The sequence below is a fragment of the Eurosta solidaginis genome, chromosome 3, assembly GCF_040869045.1.
Source record: "Eurosta solidaginis isolate ZX-2024a chromosome 3, ASM4086904v1, whole genome shotgun sequence".
Taxonomy (NCBI): Eukaryota; Metazoa; Arthropoda; class Insecta; order Diptera; family Tephritidae; genus Eurosta; species Eurosta solidaginis.
In genome coordinates, this window is record NC_090321.1 from 281,469,136 (window position 1) to 281,496,092 (window position 26,957).

The 26,957-nt window shown below is 32.8% G+C and overlaps 1 protein-coding gene across 1 annotated transcript in view; it reads left to right on the top strand.

The window, feature by feature from the left end:
* sax (saxophone) overlaps positions 1-26,957 on the top strand; it is a 55,359-nt gene that overhangs the window by 6,142 nt on the left and 22,260 nt on the right. The window contains exons 5-7 of the mRNA XM_067776740.1: positions 123-349; positions 416-630; positions 24,357-24,579. Of these exons, the coding sequence (XP_067632841.1) occupies positions 123-349; positions 416-630; positions 24,357-24,579 (665 nt within the window). The remainder of the gene's footprint in view (positions 1-122; positions 350-415; positions 631-24,356; positions 24,580-26,957) is intronic.

Here is a 26,957-nt window from a genome sequence, read left to right on the forward strand (position 1 = left end):
CGACATGCGGTATAGCATAAGTGTGATGGAAAAGTTTTGTTATTTCCTGTGGCCGCCAGATATTTCCATAATGTTTTATACTGTAATCATACATACAGTTACTGTAGTTATTTATTTTGCAGACGAAGTAACACGACTGAGCGCCGATTTAAGTAATACTTTCAAAATGACTTTGGCGATATTAGGACCCGTATTCGTGATTGGATTAATGGCTACATTGGTTTATTATTTCATGATAAGACATCATCGAAAAAGTGTAATGGCATCGCGCATCAAAAATGATCCTGATGTTTATTTGGTAAATGACGAGCTGCTGCGTGCAACAAGTGCGGGTGATAGTACTTTACGTGTAAGTTTATTACATAAACAAGACAATTTCGAACGCACAAAAATATAAAAAAATATTCTTTTGCAGGAATACCTTCAACATCCAATGACATCGGGTTCTGGCAGTGGCTTGCCGTTATTGGTTCAACGTACACTTGCTAAGCAAGTGACTCTAGTAGAATGCATTGGGCGTGGTAAATATGGAGAAGTGTGGAGAGGGCAGTGGCATGGTGAAAATATTGCTGTAAAAATTTTCCTTACCAGAGATGAAAAATCGTGGAAGAGAGAAACAGAAATATATAGGTAAAATATACACGTAAATATAATGTACTTGCATGTATGTATGTTTGTATAGTTGGTATACCCACGTAGAAGGTCAAATAGTAAGTTGAATTAGTTTCAAACGAATAATGTCCCCTTGTACGGCGCAATATGGGGTAAATTATTTATTCATTTATTTGTTTAATTAAATTTATAATAAATTATAAGATTTAATTGGGTTACAGCGCTAGCTACCAGGGCTATTGGCTGTGTCGGTAAAGTAAAATAATGAGTTATATTTTTGTGTTGACTTGGATGTAGCTGTAGACAGTATTGATGTTTTCCATAGTTGGAAATTTCAGTAGGTTGATGGTGTTTTAACTATTTAGATAATGTTGATTGAGTGCCCTTTGTTGTTGTTGTTGTTATAGCGATAAGGACACTAACCGAAGGTCTTGGGGAGCACAGGTAGGTGAGGTGTACAATTGGGTTGGAGTAGCTATACATTGCGCTGGCAACCCCTTGAATCAATTTGGTATTTTAGTCGCCTCTTACGACAGGCATACCTACCGCGGGTATATTCTAAGCCCCAAACCCGCTGGGGTTAAGTTTGGCTTGGTGTTGTTTAAGACTGAATCTGGAGAAATCCAATCTCTCCACGACGGTGCTTGTGATTGTTGGGGTCTTGCAGGCAGACCTCGCTGCTACGTCTGCTTTTTCGTTCCCAGTTATGCCTGCGTGTCCTGGTACCCAGAAGTAGAGCTGGATTTCGATTCGATTCTTAATCGATTTTTTTAGAAATGTAGAATCGATTAAAAAAAAAATCGTTCGATTTTTTAGGCATCGAAGTTTTCATCACTATATACTTTACGGATACTTGAGGAAATACATATTCTGTAATTTTTGTTTTTATAAATTTAGCTTTATTGTGTTGGTGGCTTCGATAGAAAGGAGAAAGATGAAGAATTTTCTTCGCACTTCTGGCAAGCAATATATTGAACATGTGTTTATCTATATTGTGGTATGATATTGTGTTCAGTATTAAATTAATACCAGTTTTAGATTCTAGTAAGCCAATTGAAAGTGACCCTGAAGGAGAATTCAATTTTATAAGTAATCCAAAGATTCGCAAATCTGTTGTCTGGAAGGACTGTAGTCAAGTGCAGGGCGATTCTGCGAAATGCAATTCGTGCGGAAAAAATATAAAACAGGTGGAAATATAACCAATTTGTTAAATAACTTGAAGCGGTCGCATCCAACGTTGATGGAAATGTCTTCATCAACAGCTCCTATAGAATCCTTTTTTGAACCTAATAACAACAACATAAGGAAGTCGATGAGCGAAAAAACAACAGGATTGTGCTTTGATTAGAATGATTGCCACAGATATGCAACCCTTTAGGATTGTCGAAGATAACGGATTCAGATCTTTTACACAATGCTAGGATCCTGTACGTTTTGCCTTCACACTTTTAACAAATATATAAAATCAATACTTTTTATGACATAGACAGCAGCAAACACGAAAACAGAAGTGGCAATTTTTATGAAATTTCGCCAATTAAATTCCTTATTCCTTTTTATTTTCAATAGGCTAAGAAAATACTTCCATAAAGTTTTTAACTGAAACTACGCAAACCATGACACAAATTGACGTATGTTGTCAATTGAAAGCTCCGTATACCTCATTGATTAAAAAGCTGCAAAACGTATACTGAGAACATATTACCTTACGTATGTAATAGATATTTCCTTTTTATATGACGCTGAACATAGATCAATTCTAATGCCGTAATCGAAGTGAGAACATTATACATCTATCTATAAATCTTATAAAATAAATTCGGTAAATGCCATGTATGCACATAACTTCACACAGAATGCTCCGATTTTAAAACGGTTTTTTGCTTATGAAAGCTTAGCTACGTGAGATGGTACAGTTAATATAATTTGAAGGTATATTATTATAGGTGCGTGGCAAATTGCCAAAATGTAGTAAAAATCATAAAATTTTTGTTTACACTGCTATAACTCATAAACGGATGGATGGATTTAAAAAATTCTACTTTTCAGTAAAACTTTGAAATATTTACCTTCGATCTGCACCAAAAAAATACTTGATTCCTTTCTTATATCAGCCAAATTGTTTAAACAAAAGTAACATTTTTATCAAAAAATGCGTATGTGTGTTTGTTCGCTGTGAACTGTCCGCTCTAATTGCTTTTGAGTGAGGCTTGATGCGACACATACATACGTACATATATAGCATTCGCTGCGTTATTTAACTTCGGGCGTAGGTTTATAGGTATATATGGATGTACATCACTACATAGTATAAAACAAAGTCGCAAAGGATTTTGATGCGCTTTTTTTTTTAATAGATAAAGAGTGATTGAAGAGGAAGGAACGGATCAACATATTTGGCTGAAAATTGGTGGAGGGGTAGCTTAGAACCAGGAGACAGACATAGGATAATTTTTATCCCGTTCTGGCTAGGGTCTTGAGATCAAAACGTGAACCTGGGTAATCCTGGGATATGTTTGTACAATATGTGTATCAAATCGAAGCTGTTTATGAGTACTTTTATATGGGTATTTTTCGTACCCGCGGGTAACTAGGGTCTCGAGATATAAGCGAAAACGTGGACGCGTGTACCCCTAGAATGTGTTTATAGAATATGGATAATAAATGAAAGCTGTTGATGAGTGCTTTAGTACAGGGTAGTTTTCATACCTATTTGTGAAGGGTCTCGAGATATAGGCCAAAACGTGGATCACGGTAACACTAGGATGTGTTTTTACATTATGGTTATCAAATTAAAGCTGTTGATGAGTGCTTTAGTACAGTGTAATTTTTATACCGCTGGGTGACTAGGGTCTCAAAATATAGGACAAACCTGGACCCGGATACCCCTAGAATGTGTGTGTAATAGGGATATGAAATGGAAGCTGTTGCTGAGAGCTTTAAAGTAATTTTCATTGTGATATTCGATTTAGTCGCATCAACCTGGCAAAACTGATAAATATGCATGCGAAGCCGAAATAAAAACATGAATTAATAATACCCACATACCCATTTACATACTTTCTATTCGATTTGCCTGGCAATAAGGGATGAAGAAGAAAAGGAAAAACTTGAGAGAAGAGAAAAGATGGAAGGAGAAGGAGGCTGAGAAAGAGATAGAGTGAGACGAAGATAGAGATAGATGAAGCGAAAATACGGAGGGAGGAGTGAATAAAAGGATTAAGAAAAAGTGGGGGGGGGGGGGGCAGAGTTAGACGAAAAATGCTTATTAAAATGTATGTAGATAGACCAAATTTAGGGCAGAACAACGTCTGACGGGTCTGCTAGTAAATATTATGAAATAAAGTCGCTAAATGACATGTATGCACATAACTTCACACAGAATGCTCCGATTTTAAAACGGTTTTTTGCATTTGAAAGCTTAGCTACGTGAGATGGTACAGTTAATATAATTTGAAGGTATATAGTATAGGGGCGTGGCAAATTGCCAAAATGTAGTGAAAAATCATAAAATTTTTGTTTACACAGCTATAACTCATAAACGGATGGATGGAATTAAAAAATTCTACTTTTCAGTAAAACTTTGAAATATTTACCTTCGATCTGCATCAAAAAAAAAAAAAATACTTGATTCCTTTATTATATCAGCCAAATTGTTTAAACAAAAGTAACATTTTAATCAAAAAATGCGTATGTGTGTTTGTTCGCTGTGAACTGTCCGCGCTAATTGCTTTTGAGTGAGGCTTGATGCGACACATCCATACGTACATATATAGCATTCGCTGCGTTATTTAACTTCGGGCGTAAGTTTATAGGTATATATGGATGTACATCACTACATAGTATAAAACAAAGTCGCTTTTTCTGTCCCTATGTCCCTTTGAATGCTTAAACCTTGAAAAATATGCAATGGATTTTGATGCGCTTTTTTTTAATAGATAAAGAGTGATTGAAGAGGAAGTAACGGATGAACATATTTGGCTGAAAATTGGTGGAGGGGTAGCTTAGAACCAGGAGACAGACATAGGCTAATTTTTATCCCGTTCTGGATAGGGTATTGAGATCAAAACGTGGACCTGGGCAATCCTGGGATATGTTTGTACAATATGGGTATCGAATGAAAGCTGTTTATGAGTACTTTGATACGGGGTATTTTTCGTACCCGCGTGTAACTAGGGTCTCGAGATATAAGCGAAAACGTGGACGCGGGTACCCCTAGAATGTGTTTATAGAATATGGATAACGAATGAATAATCGAAAACAGCTGTCGCCTTGTCCGTCCTGATGTCACGTTGTTTAAATTTTTCCCAAATTATTAAAAAAATTATCAGACCAATTCTAAATATTCTCGCGGAATTTTGTTCTCCCGGATTTTTGTATTCCCGCGGAAAAATTCCTCCAATTTTCTCCTAGGGAGAAGAAAAATTGGGGAATAGGAATTTCGAATTTTCGAAGTCAGCTGTTTTGTCAATTGAAATTTCGTTGCGCATTTCTTATTTTGTTTAAAAAATTGAAAAGTTTAATTATTGTTGCGAATTTGTTTGCATTTAAGAAATAAGGTATTAACAATGCACATTATTGCATTTCATGTGGTATACACTGAAATGAGTAATGAATTGGTGCCACAGCAACATCAACAGAGGAGCATAAGAAGAACACGGCGGGTTAACACAAATCCGCCGGAGTTGCCCGCTTTCATTCTGCAAAGCAATTTTCTGGCGGCCACGTCGAGTTGAGTTCGCCTTTCGCCATATGCCAAAATCTAATTAAGCCTTCTTAAAAAATCCTTGCGCAATTTCTGAATGGCTGCATCAAATATACAAAGAGCTCTTCCGTTGCTTATGATATACTTTTCGACTTAAAATAAAGAATATTGTGGTTGCTGTTGTTGTTGTATTAACAGTGAGAATATTGTGGTAGAATGTAAATACATATTTTAGCGCAAATTTGTACAAATAAGTGTTCTTTCTTAAAAGAACCAATTTCCTTTAAATATTTTGATGCATTTCCTTTAATTTAACTAGTGAAAAAACCCCTATGAAATGGCAAAGAAATCTCCCTCTCCCTCACATTCATAATACCTACTTTTCTCCCATAACCAGTGTAGTAATTGAAACCACGTATTATTTTTTAACAAAACTTTAAATTATATTTTTTAAACGCCTAAAAGTATGCGTCAAATTCTTTCTTTATTTTTCACAACAATGAAAATTTTTGAAAATTGAAAATCAATATTGAAACTTAAAATATTGATAATACATTTAAAAAATTACAAAGTTCAAAGTTACCAAAAAAAGAAAGTTAAATAAAAATAATAAGAACACTACATTACTCCCCCTTCAAGAAAATTTATCATTAAACAAATTGAATGTAACTCTCTTTTTATGTAAATTCTTGGTGTTGTTTGTGTCTGTTGTCTCAATTATTGTCGGTTTTAATCTATCAATAGGAATAGTTTTAATATTATTATATATTTCAAGTTTAAAACATTTTTGGTCTTTTTCCACAATTTTGTAAGGTCCTTCATATGGTTGTTGTAATGAATGTTTATTAATGACTCGAACGAATGCAAATTTACAAGTTTGAAGATCTTTTGGAACATAAATTCCAGTATCAGCATCTTTATGATGACTTAAATTTGATCTAACATTTCGAAAATGTTCACGTAAATTACTGATGGCATAACAAGTTCCCCTGGCAAAAGTAAATTCTGACCGAAAACCGTTTCCGCTGGTGTAGCCGAAATATCTTCCTTGTAAATAGATCACAAACCAAGTAATATGACAGGTAACTCGTCATACCAATTATTTGTGTCCTCTCTAGCTATTATAGTAGTCTTTAATTGTCTATGAAACCTTTCAACCATACCATTTCCTTGAGGGTGATATGCGGATGTTGTAATTTGGTGACTACCAAGTAATTTGGTTAACTCTGAAAACAATTTCGATGTAAATTGGCTACCTTGATCAGTTGTTATCTTTAACGGAACTCCAAACCGAGAAATATATTCTCTAAAAAACTTATTTGCAATTGTAGATGCTGAAATATCTTTTAATGCATATGCCTCAGGCCAACGGGTAAATCTTTCAATAATCGTTAAAATATAGCGATGTCCTTTTGAAATAGGTAATGGTCCAACTATATCTAAATGAATGTGTTCAAATCTCTTCTTTGGAATTTGAATTTTGACAATAGGGGATTTTGTATGACGATAAACTTTAGACCAGACATCGGCGTTTCATACATCTTAAGATGGTGAGCAACTCACACAGATAGCCTGCGCTCTTTGTTTAGTGAATGGTTCAGTCTGCAATGAGCAATTGGCGTATCAACATCGAGTGTTGGTATCGCTAGTTGTGCAGCGAAAAATATATGCAAGTATTTACGTAAATACATTTTATTAATATGAATTAATTTAACTAATTTAATACGAAAAAATGCAACAGGATCCAATAGAGAAACTGTAAATTTTATTTGAAAATAATACTAAAAATTCGGTGGATTTTCATCAAAATTCTTAATTTTTTAGTGTATATGGGGTATTCCATGGGATGGATATAGTTTTGTTGCCCATTTATTTCTAGTACAATCAGGTGTCACTCTTAAATTTGTAAATATTAATAGTAATAGTAAAAAACGTATGTATTTATTAGGAAAATTATAGGGATCTATTTGTATATGCAAGTGGAATTTAAAGTAGTAAGTAAAAGATAATAAAAAACATTTTAAGGACTACCTTTATAAAAATTGATCAAAAAGCAGGTCTTTTTGAAATTCCTATCAAGCAGCATCCTGTATCTGTAGATTTGATCCGGGCATTGAATTTGCCCAAAGGCGTTGTTCAACATAAAATATTCGCTTGCCATTGTGCGCATCAATAACTTATTATTTATTGCGTGTTTAGCCGTTGCAGTTTAACAAGAGAATGATCAGTGAATTAATTGATTCGTGCGATCAAAGCGCTCTCACTAATACATCCACACAACATTTTTGCCGACACTTGCTTTAGACTTTTGACAATTAAGACACTCTTTTGACCAAATATTACTATCCTTATTCATATTGGGCCAATAATATGTTTTAACTATAAGCCGTCGTGTAGCTCTTGTACCCGGATGTGCTATTCCATGTAAAATATCAAATACTGTCTTTCGCAAATTACTCGGTACAAATGGTCTAGGAGTTTCTCCTGAAATTTCACACCAAATATTAAAATTTAAAATGGGAATACTAATTAGTTTTAAATTTAGATATTGAGAATCAGATAAAAGTTGAATTAAGTCATCATGTTTTTGTTGTTCAGTTTGTAAAATTTTAAAATTCAGTTCTGTATTATATATTGCATTAACCTCAAAAGCTCTAGATAGCGTATCTGCTACAACATTGGATTCTCCTTTAATCTATTGTATGTCATCAGTAAATTGTGTGTGTATCGTTTGTCTAGGACTTCGTTCTGTTTTTGAATTTAAAGCAGTAGTCAAAGGTTTATGGTCCGTATAAACTGTAAATTGTCGTCCTTCCAAAAGATATCTAAAATGTTTTATATTTAAATAAATCGCCAATAATTCCCTATCAAAAGCACTATACTTAATTTCAGTTGGAGAGAGTTTTTTAGAAAAAAATGCAATGGGCTCAATTTTATTATTGTAATTTTGTTGTATAACGCCCCCAATCGCTGTGTTAAATGCATCTACTGTTAAAGATAATTTAGCATCTTTGTTAAAATGATTTAACAATATCGTAGATGCAAATTTATCTTTAATGCATTTAAAAGCTTCATTCGAATTCTCGTCCCATACCAAAGTTTTGTCACGTTTCTTATTTACTTTGTTAATTAGATCATAAATTTTGTTTGTAAATTCTGCTAGTTTTGGAATGTATCTATGATAATAATTTACCATACCAATAAATTTCTGTGCCTGCTTAACTGATTTTGGACGTTCGAAATTACGAATAACTGATACCTTTTCATCGGACGGTCGAATACCTGTTCCAGAAATGTTATGTCCTAAAAAATCTATATTTGTTACACCAAAAGTACATTTACTTGGTTTAATGTTTAAACCGTACTCTGTAAGGCGTTGAAAAAGGATACGTAAATCTTTTAAATGTTGTTCTTCGTCTTTACTTGCAATAAGTAAGTCGTCGATGTAAGCATATACAAAATCTAAGTCACCTAATACCTCATTTATGAATCTTTGAAAGGTTTGAGCAGAATTTCTAAGTCCGAAAGGCATTCTCATGAATTCAAACATACCGAAAGGAGTTGTGATAGCAGTTTTATAAATATCTTCTTCAGCAATAGGAATTTGGTGATATGCTCTAACTAAATCTAATTTTGAAAATATATTTTTATTACGAAGGTTCATATTAAAATCTTGAATTTGAGGTAAGGGATAACGATCGGGAACAGTCACAATATTCAATCTTCTAAAATCACCACATGGACGCCAATCATTCAACTCTTTTTTAGGTACAAGGTGAAGTGGTGATGCTACTGAAGAATTTGAAGGCCGACAAATGCCTGTTTTAACTAAGAAATCAAACTCCGTTTTCGCGACTTTGTATTTTACCGGATCTAAGCGCCTGGGCTTAGAAAATGGAAGACTACCTTCTGTTACAAGTCGATGTACTGTTGTATGTTTAACAGGTTTAGTATAATCTGGCTCTGAAATAAGTAACGGAAACTCTTTTAATAATTTTGTAAATTTATTGTCGACCACAAATAATTTAGGTAATGGAATATCACAAAAGTAGGATACTCTATTAACTGAGAGATTGGTTAATGGATCTACTAAACGTTTATGTTTAATGTCTATAAGAAGACCATATTTACAAAGAAAATCAGCGCCAATTATTGGCTAGGGAAATTCACGTCTTAAACCTAAATTTACGTTTAAAAGCCTTTTCCCGTAAGTGGCCTTTGTTGAGCCATTAGCTGCAGTGAGAATTATGTCTGAACGTTTCGTATGAGGAAATTTAGACGCGGGTAATACCGAAATTTCTGCTCCACTATCAATTAAAAAATTTTGTTTGTTTTCTCTATCAAAAATAAATAAGCGACGCGTCGAAAATTCTAAATTTCCGTTGTTCGTCGCTGCAACAACGGAAGAATTTAGTTTGTTGAATCTTTGTTTTTGTTATAAGAACAAGGTTGTTCACAACTTCTGGCATTATTTCCAAATTTGTAGTGAAATCTACACAACCAATTTGGATTATTACGCGAGTTAGAACGATGCCTAAAAGAATTTCTAAAATTATTCCTAGAATTAGAACGCGACCTAGATTTATTCCTATACACTTCTGTTTTAATTTCTGCTAACTCCAAAGAAAGTTTCTGAAAACTTTCACACATTAAAGAAGTGGTTTTAACTAGATTTTCAATAACTGAATTTTGAGCTTTTGTATCTGATATTGTATTTACTGAGAAAACTTCTTTTTTATTCATAACTTCAAAAATGTTATCCGCTAATTTTACAAATTCATTAATATTATTAGAACTTGAGCTAGCCAAAATTGCATTTAAATTTTTGGGAAGTTTTCTCAACCAAATTCTCTTTAAAATATTTTCACTAAAATTTGAACTAGCTAACAACATTAATGACCGATAAAATTCAGAGGGCTTGCGATCACCCATTTCAGAATCATTTAAGATTTTATCAAGCTTTCAATTTACACTAAGAGAATGTCGTTCTATTAAAACTTTGTTGAGTTCACTAAACTTGTTAGTGAGGGGAGGGTTTTGGATAAAATCTAAAATTGTTACTATTACGTCTTGTGGAAGTGCTGTTATAATATGTTCGTATTTGGTATTCTCTTGAGTTATATTTTTGGTGCTAAATTGTGTTTCAGCGTGTATAAACCACGCTTCTGGACAACTAGTCCAAAATTGTGGAAGTTTTACTGATGTTGCTGAAATTTCGTTTTGATTGTAATTATCATACTGATTTGTAATATTTTGTTGTAAAATGTCATTTGGTGTATTTATAAATGAATCATTTAGATTATTAGAAAGTGTAGATGTTTGTGTATTATGTTGTGGTGAACGAAATATTATTGAATTAAATGAAAAGAGAGTTCACTAACAAAACAGTAAAATTAATTAGTAATTCTATGAAAAGAGAGTTTACAATAATAATAATAAAAATATATCTATATTTTAGTATACATACATAAAAGGTGATATTTTTATTCAAATACTTGCGAATATTTAGTTTGTTGACGTAACTGAGACTTATGCAATGGATTTTGGTTGTCCTATACTATTGAATAATGCATTGGCATTTGATTCTTCTGTGGAGGAGCGTAAGAAGATTAAGCAGCTGATGATGATTTTTGTGCTTCAACTTGCTGCTCGTTGCTAGCGCTTATATTTAATTAGTCGTCTGGATCTTGATCAATATCGGTGTTAATATTATTGGACGGGGGGTAATCTTGATCGTAATGGCGTTTACGAATACTGCGTGTGGCACCTATTACGTTCGACGAAGCGACTTTTATTTGTAGCACTAGTGGAGTTTTATATTGATTTTTGATATACAATTACTGTTGCAGTTAGCTTGATTTAATGTTGTTCGCATGTGTTTCATAAATTTTAGAAGAAAGAACATATCAAACTTCAGAACTACGGTTAAAATACACCAAAAGTTAGATATTTTATGCGCTTATTATTTCTTTGCTTCCAGTCCTCAGATAGGTTCGTGAATGTTCTTTTAAATTTTCTCAACTCAATGTTGAATATTTCAATTGTACTTCACTTTTAGGTTAAAACACTAAACCAGTATGACGAGAAACTAGCTCAAATTCTGCAACTTCATTTGATGAAAAACGATTGTAAAATTTTACGCGATTACGCGTTATTAACGTTCGTGAGCTATTTATTGGCAGGATCGCCAATGTAGTAATTGAAACCACGTATTATTTTTTAACAAAACTTTAAATTATATTTTTTAAACACGCCTAAAAGTATGCGTCAAATTCTTTCTTTATTTTTCACAATGAAATTTTTGAAAATTGAAAATCAATATTGAAACTTAAAATATTGATAATACATTTAAAAAATTACAAAGTTCAAAGTAACTAAAATACAAAGTTAAATAAAAATAATAAGAACCCTACAACAAGTTTCCGCTTTTTCGAACATTGTTCAGAACAGAGCTGTAAAATGATTCAATCAATACAGTTATAAATCAAGATTGATTCATTTTACAAATATGATTGGGTGATTTCAAATATATAAGCCAAGTTTGAATGCGATTTCATTTTTTCCATTCAAAAATTCCGTTAGTGATTGCATGACTGTAAAAAAGCATTCAGCTTGATTGTGAATGCATCGAGAGCACTCCCACTCACGAGTGATTGCAAAATTTGTTGACTGCAATCACTTTTCATCCAGTTCCAGTGAAATATCCGTTTTCAGGGTTGATGCTTTCGTACTTTTAATGGCTAACATACCTGTGATTGGTTTGAAGGTATCAAACTAGTTATAAATAACCGGGCTGCCATATTTCATTTAAAACATTATGTTTGATTCTAAAAAGTTTTATTCGGGGAATTTTGCCCCAAATGAATGAAATTCAATTTTGCATGCTTCAATTCCGATTGAAATAAATAAGAAGCACGTATAAATGAGTTAGTTATTCATAAAACATAATTGGAATAAAATATTATTTCCAATAAAATAATTTCCAATCATAAATCCCAAATGTGGTTCTCGCATTCAATAGCGACGGTAACTCTGACTCAATGTTTTGACATTTTATATTGTAAAACTGTATTTTGGTATTTTCTACAAAAATAAGCATTATTTTTTTTAAAACTTAAGAAGAAATTAATTGCCACATAAATAAGGAATATAATGAAGTGCTTTTTGTGGGTTATAGTGCAGTGAAGGTGGAGAAAAATGCATTTAAAAACCTGAAACGGTAGACGTCAAATAGTTGTGCACAGTGTTCCTCTTTATATAAAAAACACATAAAATGTGATTGTATTATTCAAAGGCCCGGCATTTTTGATCTCCAAATATATATTCTCAGACCGCGAGACTATCACACTTGCAGATATAAGCTTGCATTTGCAATATATTTATTTCAACATTTCTTGATATGGTTAACTTTGCTAATCAGTGACTTTACATTTTATAATTTTAAACCTCTGTCTATTTCACCATGCATAAGTAACTTGAATATGTAAAAGATATGCACTCTGTAAATTCGCGTAATAAAAATTATTTTAATCTGGCGGCTTATAAAACTGAAGCAGACAAATGTGATCTGTATTATAAAGGTCTTAAATCCTATAATGAACTACCAAATGATATTAAATCATGTCATTCCAAGAAATTTAAACAAGAATTGTACAATTATTGCAGAACACTACCAATTTAGTGCTGGACAGGCGGGCTTCCATAACATCGATAGAAGTGCAGCGAAACTATTCTGCTATGTAGCGCCAAGACTTCCAAGCTCTTGTACGCATACAAAAAAGGTTGCCGAAGCACATACTGAAACGCATCACTCGGATTAACTCAGTGCATGGCCGTGCAGATGTTGCCTTCGCGCTTTACTAACATGCGTAAAATGCCTACATACTACACTAGCATAACACTTTGTTCGCATGATCTCATGATCTCCCATCCATAGTACTCTACGGTAGGACACAGATGTAACTATTCTAGATTGCATAGCCCAGAATACAATTATAAACATTGTAAAATAGATGTAAGTTATGTTTAAGAAAGCCGTAATAAAAAAAATAATAATAATAATTCTGTGATTACAAAAAGATACTCTGAAACTTAAAAAAGCCATGTTTCCGATTTACAAAGTCTTTGGCATTGTGTGCGTAACATAAAATAAACCAAGATGTGATAGTTAATTTCCACTAGATCTGGGCGTGTGATATCTCTGTGCATTGACTAAGCTTCCCGTTGCGTTTGGTACAAATAAATGCATAAGCGGGATCAAAACCAAAGAGAAAGGGGGATTTTGTACAGATTATAATTTATAAAAACGATTTTTTTTTTTGTTTTCTCGGAGCCCCTGCATCACTTTTGAAAGTTTAGAAAGTTTTGGCAGCTAATGGTATCAAAATTGGCCAGTTTTTTTAATGAAAAATATGACCTGTATCGTTTTGAAGGCTTTTTGAAAATTTGTTTATATAAAAAGATAAAATTCGCATGACAACAACATGATTTTTTATTAATAGCGTAACTATATTGTACTTTTAATCACGTTAGCTGGCTATAGGCTTTTTTATTTATATTTAATGAAAATGCTACACTGTGTCTGGAAGGCGATTTTTTTTCTATTGTAATAAACAAAAAAATATATAAAAATAAAAAAATTGTATTAATAACATAAGCACAATATGACTACCTACCCAATTGGAAACTTTATTGCTCATATAATATATATCGCCGTGTCTTTTCCAAAAATATGGTAGTAAGAAAATTTTGGATTTCGCGCAAATAAATAAGTTAATAATAATAATTAGTTTTTCTCTTGCAAATGAAGATGTACAAATTTTTTTATCCTATGCGTGAAGCGAAGAAAGGTCTCTTTTACAATCAGATTTGGACACATTGCTCAGTTGATGCACCATCAACTATATGCCACTTAAACTTAAAAATGCAGATTTATGTAGATTACTCCAGCCAGCTTCCTACACTCTTTACCAGTTATAATCAACACAGAAGAGGTATACAGTTTTATAGACCTTTATACGTATAGTAAACTTAACTTCAACCTTCATATTACTGCAACTGTTAATAATGCTAGACGTGTTCTGGCGTTTGTAAAGCGATGGTATAAAGAATTCAGCGACCCGTACGTTACTAAAGCTCTTTTTACACCATTATTCAGGCCGATATTAGAATACGGTGGAATAATTTGGAACCCGAGCTACCAGGTTCATATTGATCGACTAGAATCAGTCCAAAGACAATTCTTACTTTTATCCTTAAGAGATTTCCTTGCTAGTCGTAGGGAAATGCTTGGAATTGTATTTATGACGGTTAACAAACCATTGCCTTCCAACGACTCGGCATGAACAGGATTAGCCTGGTTTCGTTGGACGATTTGAGGGCAGTGCGCTGTCACAACGTTCATAAAAAAAAATGTTAAAAAAACTTTCCGTTTTGAACACTTTTTGTTCAAAAGAGAATTTTCTAAAATGCTCAATTTGCTTGATGGGATCATTTAAAAAGAAAGTAATAAAAACTTAAATCCTTTAAGTCCTTTAATTGGTGGTGCCAAAACGTACACTAACAATCATAATTTTCTACTTTGGTTTATATCATTAAAACAACTTCTTAGTACTGAGAATAAGTACGAATATTTTTCTGAAAAAAAAAAAAAAACAATGTTGGGGAAACGGTTAAACAGAATTAATGTGTCAGTATGCAAAAAAAAATTGTTATAGTAATACTGCGGAAGTGCTTAAGGGCCCATTACTGATACTTAGCATATACTTGACTTGATTTGGCCTAAACTTGGCAACTTAGCCACGATTATACTCCACTTATTGACTTAAATGTCAATTTGTATGACAAAATGTCAAAATGAAATGGAATCAAACAAATGGCATCTCAAAATGCAAACGTCACTTAGAACTTACATAGAAAATCAAAATCCAACAGACTTCTAAGTCAAGTTAAGTGTTGCTAAGTTTTGAGTAATAAGTAATATGCAATGTTCATTTAACAGGACAGTTTTCAAGTCAAGTCAAGTCTATGCTAAGTATGAGTAATGGGCCCTTTAGACTTCAATTGTTCAATTTAAGGGTAAAGTTTATAAAACCAACTTGTAAAACCCTTTCCCTACTCTTGGACATGTTTGTGTTCTTTTCTGGAATAAATAATACATGATTTTCGCAGCTCTCCCGCAAGTTTGCGTCCTCATTTAATAAAATATTGTCCGAAAAATCATCATTTTGTGTACAAATTTAGTTATCTTTACATTATTAAGTAGTAACAATAAGAAATAAAGGAAATTCCCACTAAATAGGCTTGGAGAAACTTTGCCACACATGCGCTCATTTCCTACTGTTTCGCTTGGTGTGTAAAACTTTTTGAATACATTTTTAATTTTTAATTGACAATTGCCCAAACATGCATGCTAACGATGTAAATTCAGAGAGTTCACCTTTAAGACAAATTCTAGCATTTTCGGGACTCCAAATTTCTTAAGAAACATGAAGTGCCGCCAGAAAATCGCGTTTTAAAGCTTACCTAATTCAATATTAATTTAGTATGCGCACATACATATACATACATACATACAAGCTTATAGTAGTAGTACTTTTTTGAATCGAGGAATACTTTTTGAAGTTTTTGAATGTTGCTTAGTATTAAAAGCAGAACATACACATAAGTAGGATATTATGAAATTTCTTTGACTTATCTGATCACAATAGATTAAATGGTTTTCAAGAAATTATGGTCTTATTATACAATGTATATTACTTTTTTTTCAAAATATGTGATTGTTTGAATTGAAAATATTATGCAGCGAAGTTTGAAACCTATTTATTTCTGAATTAATTTTAACCCTTATGATTTGATGCAGAAGAGGTTATCCCAAATAATATTGTGCACTTTCGTAGGTTAACTTTGTGAAATCAAAAGAATATCTAAATCCCGGTATTAATTACAATACAAGATCCCGAAAATCCCGGGGTTCCTAAATTATAAAATATTGACATCCCTAATATACGGTGAAGTTTTAGAATTTGTTGGCATATTCATTAACCCATTTGGCGGCACATGTTGCTATTATTTGGAAACTAGAAAAAATTATCTAAAACTATAGTTTTCGAGACCACAGAAACCTGTACGGTAAGTACCTATATATATATTTTTGCTAATAACATAAAAAACATTAAAAGTGCAAGAAACTGTTTTTATGAAAAAAGAGCACGAAAAAAAACAACGTAAATAAAGAATACCAAGATCAGTAAGATCCATGGTTCTTAGCGAGTAGATACAGTTTAGAAATTTTGCAGTAAAATAAATAGTTTACACCCAAAGCGCACTTAAATAGATTGCTCGATATCACGCCGATTTTCACAGGTTTTTATACAAAAGTGCCATTGTTGTTGTATGGTGTGCAAATGATGTGAAATTTTGGATATATCTATTTTACTTTATTCTACCCAAGATAATAAGTTTATTGGTTTCATCTGTCACTCTGCATCGTAATGGCATAAACTAATCGAGATAAATAAAGACTTTCATGTATCAAAATGATCACGGGGAAAAAAGAAATTTATTGAAACCGATGATGCAAACTTTACAGGTGGGTAGAAAACTTACTGTAGACAAATTTTTCTTTTCCAATTTTTACCATGAAAATGTAAGTAATCATTAGTCTGTTATATAGTTTTGGAATTCACAAAAGGGTTATGCTGTTTCTGTGATACTTACAGCCACACTTTTTACATTTATCTGTGTGGGAGTTAAAAATAAATGTATCTGAACCAAAAAAAGTTAGGATTAGACATTTTTAAGCTTCGATTTATTCAGTCTGCGTGTTAAAGGCAATTACAATTGTGAACATATGTATGTGTCGATGTCTGTTTTATATGTTTGGCTGTGTGTTATTGAAATTATGAATATAACCATTTAAACAATTAGCATAATTAAAAAATCTACAAAGAGTTAACCTTTATTAATAGTAGTTTTTCAAAATTCTCGTCGGATAACGAGCCCCGTCGAGGCGAATTTAATATTGTTGCCGAAGAAAATAATCTTTCAACCGCTGCTGATGAGGGCAAAGGAGTGTTGTACGTAATAAAACATTTTTTTATGAGTGGGTATTTGTTCAGCATTTCGGTGCCAGTGCTTGGGTCAGCAATATAATTACTATATTCTATGTCCACTGGAGTCAATGCTCTATCAGTTGGTTGCACATTTTCACCTAGAATATTGAATTTATTTAGATAATATAGTTAACTTATCTAAACAATATCGTTTCAACTACAGTTATTTACTTTTTCGTCCAAAGTCAAAAAATTTAAAACTTTCAGGCGTGTTAGAGGTGCTAAAACTTGCATCAACTGGATAATCATTTGATATGATATTTCTAACCATTTCGCTCAGCTCCGTTACTTTAGCGTCACCGTATATGGGATTAAGGGCATGCACCCATTGAAATTTTATTTCCGTGCATAATGCGGATGCAATAATGGCATCATTGAAGTCCTCTTGCAATTCAAAATGGCTTCTAAAGCGTTCCTTCAAAGCATCAACTATAAAGCTCGGTGTTTCGTTAAAATGTAACAAATTGTTGCCTTGCACAATATTTTTATATTTGGTAACAATAGTTGCAAGGGTGGGCAAAAGGTAGCCATAAATCATTTTTTTGTCGCCTTGTAAAAAGTCAATAGCATCGGCGAGTGGGTTTAGTATCCGGATATACTCTTCCAAATAATCGAGATCCGTTTCGTAAAATTTATTTACGCCTAGTGCTTGACATAAATCATTAATTTTTTCTTTGTGTGAGTACAAACATGTAACCGCTTCATATAACGAATTCCACCTAGTAACGACAGGGTATTTTAACTGAGATCCGATTATAGAAATTATTTGCTCGGAACTGTTCGGACGGTTTAATTTGCTCCACAAGGCGGAGAACTTTGAAATTATCTTTTGAAATGAACAATTTATTATTAAAACTGCTCAAATTTAAGTATGCATATTTCTATCAAAACTTACAATAGTATGTTTGTCATAGTTTGAGGGACTTCTTTTTAAATATCGAGCTATGTCATTCGGTACAATCAAATTAAGTGTGTGGGTAGCGCATTTAATGTGTTTCGGTAAACAATTTGAATAGTTTGAAAACTCGCCTATCTCTAAAACCTCTTCAGCTTCGGTATTCTCATCGCATTGTATTTGGCTTATGCCAAACTCCTTAAATGCCTTTACAAAATTTGATCCATTGTCGGTAACCGTAGCTCTAACATTTGCATTATGAAGGCCAAAACAACTGTTGATGCTCATTATAAAATCATTAATTTTTTCGAAGGAATGTGTTCCATTAAAGCGGCGGCAAGCCAATGCTACCGACTTTCTTTCAAAAGAGCTCGTTAGCCAATGACATGTATAGCCAAAAAAGCTGCGATGCTTGGTAGACCACACATCAGCAGTTGTACAAAAATACTGGTAAGCTTGCAGTTCGTTTTTAACATAACTCTTGAGTAGTATTCGTCTATTTTTTTACTGTTGTTTAACTACTCATGAGCCTTGCTTGCGGATTTAAAAATGATACAAATTGTTTAAAAACTGTATTTTCTACTAATGATATCGGCAGCATGTTTTCGGCAATGAGTTTTACTGTGAGGTCCTGAAAAGCGCTTTCCCGAGTTTTCGATTTGCTACCCTCTGACAATTTAATTTTTTCGTATTCTGTATATTGTTTTTCGTGTTTTATTCGCAAATGACGGATGAAATTTGACGAAACTCGTAATGAACCCTTCAGTTTCGTTTTACATATTCGGCACTGCGCTATAATATTTCCATGCTCCTTTACATTCTCATTTGAATCTAGCTATATATTCAGAAAGGGATTACTCAACTTGTCTGAATTATGGTATAATTTCATAAATTTAAAACTTTTTAACGATTTTTTAAATATTTTTTTTTTGTTTTGTTTTATTTTATTTTATTTCATTTTGCATTTTGATAAGAATTAATAGCCTTTATATTAAATAATATATTGTTAAATTTTTGAGCTGAAGGCCAATTTAAATAAACATATTTATATGATCCCGAAGATGGTTTTAGAATAAAGCCGAAATATCGACAAGAATAAATTATACAACTATAATACAAAAACCGATCTCATCATCTACGAAAGTACCTTGCTATAGGTTAGCTAAACATACCGGTGCCATACTGAAAAACTTAATATCTGATGATTACAATGTAAAAAATGCGTTCCAATTAAAAGATTGAAAAATATTAATATTGACGATGACGAAATACTTATATCATTTGACGTAATTTCACTTTTTACAAACATTCCCACACACATAGCAATACATACGATAATGAAACAATGGACGCAGTTGGAAAGACATACAAATATTTCAAAGAAACAATTCCAACCCATACTAGAATTTTGCCTGCGAGAAAACAATTATTTCATGTACAATTCAAAATTGTATCAACAAACCTACGGGATGCCAATGGGAAATCCACTATCGCGAATATAGTACTAGACAAAATTCTTGACGACAGCATAGCTGAATTGAAGAAAAAGGACATATACATCAAATACATCAACAAGTATGTAGATGATGTATATCAAATACATCAACAAGTATGTAGATGATGTATTCGCAATAATCAAATCTAAGGACGCGGAAGAAATATTAAACACATTAAATTCTCAACTCACGAGTATAAAATTCACAATTGAAACGGAAAAAGACAACAAATTAGCCTTCCTAGATGTAGAAGTGAGTAGAAAAAATAAAAATTTACTAATGAATTGGTGCGCAAAATCCATTGCCTCGGGACGATTAATAAATTACCACTCAAACCATCCATGGAAACAAAAAATCAACACAACAACAAATTTAATAAGAAAAGTAATATTACTTAGCAATGAAGATTTCTTGACGGATAACATTAAAAAGATAAAGAAAATTATATTCAAAAATAGCTATCCAAGTTCTCTTACGGATAGACTCGTCCAAAATACGGTGAACAGAGTTCACCAAAAAGATAACAACACACAACAAGATAATACGAACAAGAAATATATCGGCTTAAATTACATTTCCGGGCCTTACAGAAAATTAAATATTACATAAAACTATAAATAACAAACACATTAATTACGCGCATAAACCAAATAACACGCTCAAAAAAATTTTCACTAGAACAAAAGACCCAATTACAAAAGAAGAACAAACAGATGTTGTTTACAAAATAACTTGCAATGTTAACGAAAACGAAAAATGTAACAAATGTTACATCGGTACAACAAAACGGCAACTAGGTATAAGAATTAATGAACATAAGAAAGATGCAGAAAACAAAAAAAAACGTCGACCGGTCTAGCACAACACCTTACAAAGAGCAAACACGTAGCGGATTTCTCAAATGTTAAAATTTTAGACATTGAACGGAGAGAGAAAACGAGAATGACGCTGGAAAGTATACGCATTCAACAACAACTACAAAACGCGATGAACTTCAAAGAAGATTTTGACAACACAAGCAGCGCCTACTCAGCTGTTATACAGAGATGCAAGAGAATGTAAAAAAATAAAGAAATGTCATTTTAATGTACCTATGTTAATAATGTTGTGCAAAAATTATACTAGTACCTGAAATAAATAATTATTAATGTGAATATTAATGTAAGTAGCTAAATAAGTGTTAAGTGATGTGTCAGTTTTATGTTTATTGTTAGATAGCCTAAAATAAAGTTTAATGTATTTAATTTTATATACTTAACATTAAACAGATCCCCAAAGAAGAAGACGTAAGGTAACGTCGAAACGCGTCTGGAATAACAAATATACCCTGTTTTAATTTATGGCCACAAACGCTCATTTTAGCAAACCAAAACATGATACAAAAAGTTGTGTTTTTATTTAAATTGGCCTTAAGCTCAAAAATTTTACAATATATTATTTCATTTTGTTTTGTTTTATTGTATTTTCATTAATCCAGTTTTATTTTAATCTATTTTTACTTATTATTTTCCTCAAAGTTTTCTGAAAAAAATTTTCTTTTTACTTTACTCATTCTTTTCCCACTTAGTTTCAGGCTTGGTGAGAAAGGAAATGAAAAATATGAAAAAATGTTTCGGGAAACGAACAACGAATCGGCCCCTTAGCACAAACCTTGTTAACTATATCGAAGAAATATGTATATAAAATCTGACTTTGTGTTGATGTTTTACAATTCCCTTTCGATGTGCTTGCAATAGGCCGTAATGTCGCAGGAATATCCGCAAGAAACCATGTCTGGTGTATAAGACAAATTTTCCGATGTGCTTGCAAAAGCTGGTGTGTACTCTTGAGTGTCCAAAATAGATATTACGTCCTCTGCCTCTTTTACATGTTGGATATCCTGAGATGGATTTGGTGATTCAATAAAACACATCGCTTCGCCGGAAATTATCTCCGCCAAAATTATATTTTCTGAATAATATTCCTCACACATTTTTGATTTGTAATTATATTGAAGAAAGTATACGATGGAATTTCGGTAGACTTGTTTTAAATATTTATTAGCTACAAGTTTTAATGTACAACAGTTTCCTTGATTCAAAAAGCGGGAATCCTAGATTTGAAACTACCATAATTTCAAGAAACCTTTGACAAAATACTGAAACACTTATAATACCACAGCGGCAATCACCAAAGTCTCTGAAATTCCTGTATCTTTTAGCTCAGCGCGAAACATCTATACATAAATATAAGCAAATCAATATAATATATGAATACTTGGCTAGGAAAACGTTTTAGACTCAAATTTCTGCATGTCTGCCTCTAGCTAATTACAGAAAAAATTTACCTTCTTCATTGCTCAAATTAAAATAAAAAGTTTCCTCGTATTACATACTAACGGTTCTTTTTATAATTTTTGATGGCACGTACATCCTTATTATCATTGATTCGTATATTTGCTGCTTTTCAGTTTCCTATAATAACTACAGTAATACATTAATTTAATAACAATTAGCTCAAACCATATATAGCTCATGCAACTTTACAAATATGCAAAAATTAATATACGATTAAATATCAAAAATGAAATTTTGGGTAGCCTGCAATTTTTTATAATCCTTGTCTAAATTTCTTTCGAAAGAGTCATCTTAAAAAGCGAAATAGTTTCAAAAATATTCATAATATGTACTTGAAGGGTTAAGTTTAATACGCCGAATTTTCAAAATCACCACATCTGCCACACCAATGAAGAAGTTGAAATGAAAGACAGGGCTGTTCAACGACCCGTTATCATACTTTTTTTTCATTATTCTGAAATTTTCTAATTTATTACACGTCAATAAGACACTTGAACTTATTTCATGAAGCAGATTGTCATAAAAAATGTTCTAACAAATTTTTAAAACTCTACTTTCACAAAAAATACTCAAAATGTTTTCATACCATTTTTGGGAGTATTTTAGCATTTTTGTAGTGTGTGATTAGTACTGAATGCATGACTTCACACAACAAAAATGTGAAATCACAAAGAGTGCACTCATTGATTTCAGTATTTTCATTTCTGCAGTCTGATTTAGCATTCTCTACAATTGCATGCGATGCTGAATGAAATCCTTCTTTCTCCGCATGACTGCAGAATTAAAAAAATGAAAGCATAATTCTCGTATGAAGAAAAAATTGTGAAATACTGATTGTAGAAAAGCTCTAATTTCAAAAAGCAAATGATTTCATTCTTCACCAGCTCTGGTTTAGAATAGGAGGAAAGGGAGAAGTGAAAAAACTCACAAGGAATTTTTATTTAGAATACGATGAATGGGAGAAGGGAAAAAACTGGCACGGAATTTTCGTTTAGAATTGGGCTGATTATTATATTAGGGTGTTGATATGGTCTGCTAGATACCGAATTAGCTTGATTCTAGTTGTGAGCGACTTTTTCAGGTATGTGCAGTAGTTGTTCCATTTGTTCTTTTTGCTAAACGTTATGCTAATAGTTTTAGGCGTATGGTATGCGATGAGAGTTGATAATCACATCGAATGGGGTGCAGATGTTCGGCAGATGTTTAGAATGCCGCATTTGGTAAAGTTAATGTTTGCGCCCGCTGTGTTTGCCCAGTTGCAAATTTCATTTACCACGTTGCTGAATATTGTGTTGTTGTCACTATTCTTATTTCTTTTTGCTAGTCTTCTGCGTATATGTAGTGATATAATAGCTTGTATTTGCAAATAGTAGTGCTAATACGATTGAAGGCCATTTGGAAGAGTGTTACGGACAGTGGAGAGCCTTGAGGGATGCAATTGTGCAGTAGTTGGGTTAAAAAGGATGTAATTTACGTTAGTAATATTACTCCCAATCCCCCAGGATTTTAGAGTGTCGATGACGACATGTGCACCTATTTGAACGAATGCTTTTTCAAAGCCGATTGAAAGAATGAAGACGTGATTCCTAGATTATAGAGCTTTGGAAGAGTAAAAGTCGATGTGGAGAAGTACGTCGGTACACCCCATATTACAATATCGACCTACATACGTTGTGTTAACCCCAACACAACGGGAGTTCAACATCACATACAATTGCCGACAGCAAGACCTATATCCGATTACATTTAACTAGCGCATTGGCCAATTTGTTAATAGCGTGACCGAACGCCAATGACAGTTTGTCAATGTGCCTGCCAAAATATCTACTCAATAACAAATATCTAAAATTAGGTCAAATAATATGCTGACACAAAATATATGTATCAAGAATGTAGATACCTTTAGCTTGTAAGTATTAATGTAATTATGTATGTGCAAAATAGAAAATTCTGTATAAATAGTAAAGCATTTCTACAATAAAGTCAATCACTTTTTAACGCTACACTTCGGCGTTCTTCATTATTTATTTTAAAGATTACAGCCTAGAGCTCGAAAATTCTTTTTAATATAACTTTTGAAACGCCGAAAATAAAAACAAAAATAAAACAATTATGACGATCACGCTTTTACTGTATGTTAATATGTATGCACATTTGTGTTTTAATGGATACAATTAATCATTTCTTAATATTTTTCAGTACAATCTTACTGCGTCATGAAAATATTCTTGGTTATATTGGTTCTGACATGACATCGCGTAACTTTTGTACGCAATTGTGGTTACTAACTCACTATTACCCGAATGGCTCACTTTTTGATCATCTAAATCGGAATGCGCTAAGTCACAATGATATGGTATTAATTTGTTTATCTATTGCAAATGGGCTTGTTCATTTACATACCGAAATTTTGGGTACAGAGGTAAGTATGTATGTATGTATGATACAAAGGTCTATATTGATATCGTATATACATATATTGCACTCCTAGATCTAAAGGATGTTAACTCAAAACTACGAATTTCGAAGGCATACGCATGCACATACTAACGGGTTTCTTAAACTTGTTAAATCGATATACTTATATATACTGTTATACTTTGTACTTCCTTTTACTAGGTCGCCGTTTTATATGCCCGCCATCTTATTGATAGTATACATAAATGTGAAAATTGGGATGTTGCAAAAGTCCGCCCTTAAATTTGAAGCTTAGTTGAGGAGATCTTGGAAATTTTTTTTTTTATCGTTGGAAATACAGCCGAAATTGTTCTTTTGTTGTAACTTCGTTATTTGACATCCCATTTTTAAAATTGATATGTCAAAATTTTTGTGATAAGAATCGCTATAATTCTTTTGAGCTCTGCAGTTGTTTTCACGTTCGTTTTTTATAGTTTCGTGAAAGGGAAATCGTATCTTAAGGGACTACAACAGGTTTAGAAGAAATAACTAAAAGAAAACGACTTCGGGGCTCAAAAGGACGTTAGAAGGAATTATAGAGATTCTCAAGACAAAATCAAATCCAAAAATCGATATAAAACAAAGTTACAGCAAAAAACCATTTTCGGCTGTAGTTGCCAAAATAATTTTTTTTTTTAAATTTTCGAGACCCTGGCAATGTAAGCATCAAATTTAAAATCTCCCTCCAGGAAACCTTCCGAATTTTCCTCCTTTCAATATCTGTTCAAGTTGCAACGCATGAGCTTGGTGCGCTGTCTGCTGTTGGGCCAAAAGAATACTTCGGATGGCTTGTCGGATCGGCCTTGCATGATCAGTTCGATTTGATGCTTTACAGCAGTATAACGTTCTGTATTGGAGTGTTTTTCTCCCATACATTCCATCAATATTTGCCTGTTTACTGTCTCCGGTATTAGTGGTATCTGTCGACTATCCTTCACCAGCACTCGTTTGGTGCTGAACCCTTATCATAGCCGAAGGTGTGTGGCACATCCTTGTTCTTATACCCCACAATGTTGACCTTGATGCCATGTGTTTTGAACTTCCATTGTCAGTCCTAAAAATATGGCTCACTTTGCAAAACATAAAATTTTATAGGAAATATCCTGGACGTAATCATAAGGAATTAAAAAAAAGGTTCCACCTAATGTACATGGACATATGTTAATAAATGTTAACTGGGATATAACAACCTTTGATTAGACAACTGATAATGATGATGAATGACAACTTAGAGGATTGCTCCAGTTGGAAGTGAAGCTATCAACCTAAGTAGATTTACTCATACATATTGTTTTATCGTAAAACAATAAGCACTCCCCCGCAAGGTATTCGCCGGATACATTTATAGACCCGATAATTTGTAGGTGGGTATGTATGTACAAAACAATCAGTGCATAGCCATAACGCAATCAAAAATAGTGAATATATTTATTTTGGATATAACAAAATTGGCTAGACTTAAGGATGAAACCATAAAGAACCGTTGCTTAATGAAAGCTTTTGGACACCAACCTATGAATCCAACATTCTTTTACATATTGTCTGGGCAATTAGACAAATCGGCGTTTTCGATCCCACGTTATTTTATATAATGAGTGTTACTTATACTTACCGGAGAATATGTTTAGATCAGGGGTCCCAAAAATCAAAACTGTGGCTGTGTGAGTAAAACGAAAATCATCTTATTGGTATTGTTTTAGTTGCTGATGAAAAATCAATGAGGTAGGACATATGCACGCATGTTTGTTAACACACAAAAAGTAATTCGTAAATATGCCATTTAAAAACTACTCTATTGCTTGAGTCTAAGGAAAAATTTAAACAAAATAAATTAAACCATGAAAACATTCTGCGCATGAGCATTTGTTTGCAAAATATCTTTTCGCAAATAAACAATATAGCTACATATAGCCTCACCCGATGTTGCTACTCTGCTTGTTCAGCGACATCTAAAGCGAATAACGACGGAGGAGAATAATAATACGTGTAAAGTGGCGCCAATAATTATTAAGCTAAATGAGGACCGCTGGTTTAGATCAACGCTCATATACCATTGGCCCTATATGTTGCAAGTATCTATACGCCTAGATAAGTGCTTACGATTTAATATTGCATCCTAAAATATACTTGTATGTAGAAATTATCCCGTGCATGCAACAAACTAGAATTTTTCTTTCAACAGAGCTGAAAAAAAAATCAAAAATAATCGAAATGCCTTTTTTGATTACTTTTGATCATTATTTTTATTTTTTTCAATAATCGGAAAAAATCATGATTTTTTTTTTTGTTTCAAATGGTAATCAATTAGTGTTTGCTTTTTTCGGAAAACAATTGAAATAATCG